The following is a 3969-nucleotide window of genomic DNA, read 5'->3' as shown; positions in this document are numbered from 1 at the left end:
TCAGCCTCGGCAGCAGGAGGCTGCAGACACAGGGCTCAACACGCTGCGGCCTGCACAGGGGCAAGAAGGGACAGGGATCCAGGGGTCGATCCAAGCTGCATGAGCTGAGCTGGAAAGCAATGCCCAGGCTGGAGAAAAGGCAGAAAGGGAGAGCAAGGCTCAAGTGCCTTTTGAGAAGGGGCAGCTTCCCCCTCAGCATGTGGGAGCTGGCCCAGGCAGAGGGAGGGGAGGGAAGGGAGGTTCTCCCTGCTGCAGACCTAACGTTTCGTTTGCACCTCCAGATATGGCTGAGGAGAGAAGCACAACTGGGGATGCTGCCCAGGACACCCTGAGCCCTCCGTGTCCCCAGAGGGTGCTGGAGAGCTGCATGGTGGCCACAGCTGCCATTGTGGCTAGTGTGCCAGTGACCATTCTGCTGTGCTACCTGGCAATACGTTGTCACAAGAAGAGACAAAAGTGAGTTGGGTCTTTTGCCTCTGCCTGCTTCCTGCCCTGGCTGCTGGGAGCCAGCCAGCACCTCTGGTCCAGCTGCTGTGGAGCAGGGACTGAGGGCTTGGGCAAAGAGCTCCACCAGCAGCTGAGGACTGAAAGGCTCTCCTCTCTGCACAGGGAAAGCAAAGCCAGGGCAGACGCACGAGAGTGGTACAACAGCCGCCACCATCCTGGCTGCCGGGGCCAGTACTAGGCCTCCTCGCAGCCCCTGCAGCCTCCACCAGCCTCCCAAAGCCTGTGCTCTGCATCCACACAGTCACAGGTGTAACATGGCACCCCACATTCCCAGCCAGAACAATTGATATCATTGCCCATCACTTCCCACCACCATCTCCAAAATCAGCAGAGCCTCCACCACCACCCCCCCTCCTTTGTTTGCCCTCTTCCCCATCCCTTGTGTCCTCCTCACTGCCCCCACCCTCCCCATCCCCCTTAGTCCACCCACACTAGCAGCACCACTCCCCTCCTCCTTTCTCAGCCTCCCCTTTTCCTATTATCAATAAAGATCTTTCCTGTGATAAGCTCTGTTGGGGTTTCTGGCAGTGTTTGCTCAACGCTTGACCGCCATGATGAGATGAGGTCCATGGAAGCATCTCTGGGAAGAAACAGGAACAACCAGAGTCCTTGGGTTAGCTCATGCAGAGAGAAAAAGAGAAAGGCAAAAGTCAATCTAGCCACCGTGCTAAGAGGGATCCACCTGAGAGTCCTGAGGGAGCTGGCACAGGATATTGCCAAGCCACTCTCAATCATCTAAATACATCCTAGAATGGGTTGGGTTGGAAGGAACCTTGAAGATCATCTATTACCTACTCCCCTGTCGTTCGCCACCCATCGCGGGCAGCCAGCCCCTCCGCCCGCACTGGGCATCTCCCCTGGCAGCAGAGCGCCTATTGCTGCCACAGCCCAAGGCTGGCAGACACAGCAGGGCAGCCTGCCCCTCAGCACCGGCTCCGGGGCACTGAGAGAGGCTGCGGCGGCAGACAGGGAGGAGACTTCCAAAGGGGACTGCGGCGGCCCCGCCGAGCTGGCGGAAGGTCGGTGAGCCGCGGCAAGCAGAGCTGGCGAGGAGCCGGGAGATGGCCCCGGCAGAGAGTTCGGGCGACGGCAGGAGGAGGAGCAGCTCGGTGAGTTCTGCCCGGGGAACCAAGGCTGGGCCCGGGGCAAGGGCGAAAGTGAGCCGGAATGAGACAGCCTGCAAGCACCGAGCGGCTTCAGCCGCCGCTGCAGGGCAGCGATCGCTCTCCCGCCGCCTTCTTGTTCAGCTAAGGGCAGCGGGCGGCGTCCTCCGGCGGTCCCGCAGCACAGCGGAGCTGGGGCTGTCGAGAAAGCCCGGGGACGGGCGGAGGGCGGCCGGGGCCGCGGGGCAGGGCCAGCCCCGAAGCCGGCATGTGCCTCGCTGCAGCTGCTCGGCGCTTCCCGTCCTCAGCGTCCAGAGCCCGGCGTCGGGGTCATTCACCTGTGGCGGACAGATGCGCACTGGGACCCCGCAGCGGTCGCCTGGCCCGGGGCCACTCCCTGCGGGAGGGCACCGCACAGGAGCGCAGCGGGGCCGCCGGCGCTGCCAGCTCAGACGACACCGTCCTCACCTGCACGGCGGCCGCCAGCCCGAAGAACGCAGCCATGAGGAGGTTGCAGAGCCGCCACAGCCAGACCGACGTCCGCCCGCCCGACAGGGCCGCTCCGCCACTGCCGGAGCGCGGCCACCGGGGGCGGGACGGGGCCGGGCTCGGGGCCTGCTGCAGGCGGGGCGGGCAGCGGGAGCCACCCCTCGCCACCCGTTCTTTAGCTACTTCTGCCGCCTTTCCCGGGGATGCTGCCCTGCGCTCCGCTCTGCTGAGATGCCACTCGCAGTGCCTCACCCTGCTGGGACCCTGCTTCTGAACCTCGACGGCTCCGCGGGATTGAAAGACCTCCAGCAGCCGTGACACAGAGAATTCTCGGGGGGGAATTTTCATCCGCGGAGCAGGGAGCTCGGCGCAAGAGCCCCGGAGACGTAAAGGCATCTTTCCTTCAAGGAATACCCTGCACGTAAATCACACGAAAGCCTAGGGAGCTGGGCTCGGGGCGTCTCAGGGGAGCCGGGGTCCGGGCAAGTCTGCTCAACAAGTCGGGGCCGAAAGCTGCGCATGGAGTGGGCCAGAAGGGGCGGCGGGGAACGTCCTGCTGGAGAGCTGTGGTTGCACGCTAGAGAGCAGCCGCCCGGAGTGCTACGCAGGGTACCGGGACAATCACTGCCCACCGCGGGCCCCCAGCCCCTCCGCCCGCACTGGGCATCTCCCCTGGCAGCAGAGCCAGCCGCAGCCCAGGGCTGTCCCCTTGCACAGGGAACTCGGCGGCGCGGCCCCTGCCCACGAAGCAGCTCCCAGCACACAGGCATCGCCTCCTGCTTCTCAGCACGTGGCCCGGGGCACCGACAGAGGATGCGGCAGCGACTGAGGAGGAGGATTCCTCTCGGAACTGCGGCGGCCCGGCCGAGCTGCTGGAAGGTTGGTGAGCCGCGGCAAGCAGAGCTGGTGAGGAGCCGGGAGATGGCCTGCTCAGAGAGTCTCGGGCGAGGGCACGAAGAAGAGGAGGAGCAACCAACGGGATCCTGGGAGGCATCAAGAAAATTGTGCCCAGCAGGTCTAGGGAAGTTCTTCTACCTCTCTACTCCGCCCTGCTGAGACCACACTTGCAATACTGTGTCCAGTTCTGGGCTCCCCGGTTCGAGAGAGACAGAGACCTGCTGGAGAGAATCCAACAGAGAACCACGAGGATGATTAGGGGACTTGAACAACTCCCCTGTGAAGAGAGACTGAGAGCCCTGGAGCTGTTTAGTCTGGAGAGGAGAAGACTGAGAGGGGATCTGATCGATATCTATCAATATCTGAGGGGTGGGGGTCAAGTAGAGGGGGCCAAGCTCTTTTTGGTGGCTGTAATAAGCCAGGGAACAACAGGTTCAAGCTTGAACAATGGAAGATTTCACCTCAATGTGAGGAGAAACTTCTTTACAGTGAGAGTGACAAAAGCCTGGAGCAGACTGCCCAGAGAGGTGGTGGAGTCTCCAGCTCCAGCCCCTGCCCTGGGCAGGGACACCTCCCACCAGCACAGGCTGCACAAGGCCTCATCCAGCCTGGCTTGGAACACCTCCAGGCAGGGCACAGTCAGTGTCAGACAGCATCCATCAGGCCCAGCCAGTGTCACACCAGTTCAGTATTGACATGCACCCTGCAGCCTCCTCTCCTGTCTCTGCCAGGCCTGGTGGTGCTCAGGGGCTCAATGTGTTTCCTAGATTCTGCTGAGGTCACAGAATCCCAGCATGAAGGGACAGTCAAGGTGCTGTGTGCTCTGTCTGGCACCCAGCCTGTGTGTCTCACCCAGCGTCCTCCTCCAGCACTGGTGACACTGAAACACACACGCTGGGGCTGGGCACAGCAGTGGTGCGATGGCAGAGTTGTGCTGGGAGCCTCACATCTGTCGCTGGCAGTCTTGTGGCAG

General features: G+C 62.6%; 1 protein-coding gene across 1 annotated transcript; it reads right to left on the bottom strand.

The window, feature by feature from the left end:
- Positions 1–1483: 1483 nt before the first annotated feature.
- LOC137447821 (uncharacterized) lies at positions 1484–2933 on the bottom strand. Its single transcript, XM_068151737.1, has 2 exons — positions 2079–2933; positions 1484–1948 (listed from the first exon to the last, which is right to left on the bottom strand). The coding sequence occupies exons 1-2, from the start codon at positions 2493–2495 to the stop codon at positions 1751–1753; spliced, it is 615 nt and encodes a 204-aa protein (XP_068007838.1). The 5' UTR covers positions 2496–2933; the 3' UTR covers positions 1484–1750.
- Between the last annotated feature and the right edge of the window lie 1036 nt (positions 2934–3969).

Source organism: Melanerpes formicivorus, unplaced genomic scaffold, assembly GCF_026170545.1.
Source record: "Melanerpes formicivorus ecotype bairdi unplaced genomic scaffold, bMelFor1.0.p_v2 SCAF_21, whole genome shotgun sequence".
NCBI classification, from domain to species: Eukaryota; Metazoa; Chordata; class Aves; order Piciformes; family Picidae; genus Melanerpes; species Melanerpes formicivorus.
This window is presented reverse-complemented; position numbering and strand designations above follow the sequence as displayed.

Bases quoted from the DNA above. Each gene is read 5' to 3' on its own strand.
- LOC137447821 (XM_068151737.1), bottom strand. From the start codon at position 2,495: ATGCCTTTACGTCTCCGGGGCTCTTGCGCCGAGCTCCCTGCTCCGCGG. The intron at 1,949-2,078 runs GTGAGGACGGTG...TGTCCGCCACAG, and splicing joins GGCTGGCGGCCGCCGTGCAG to GTGAATGACCCCGACGCCGG.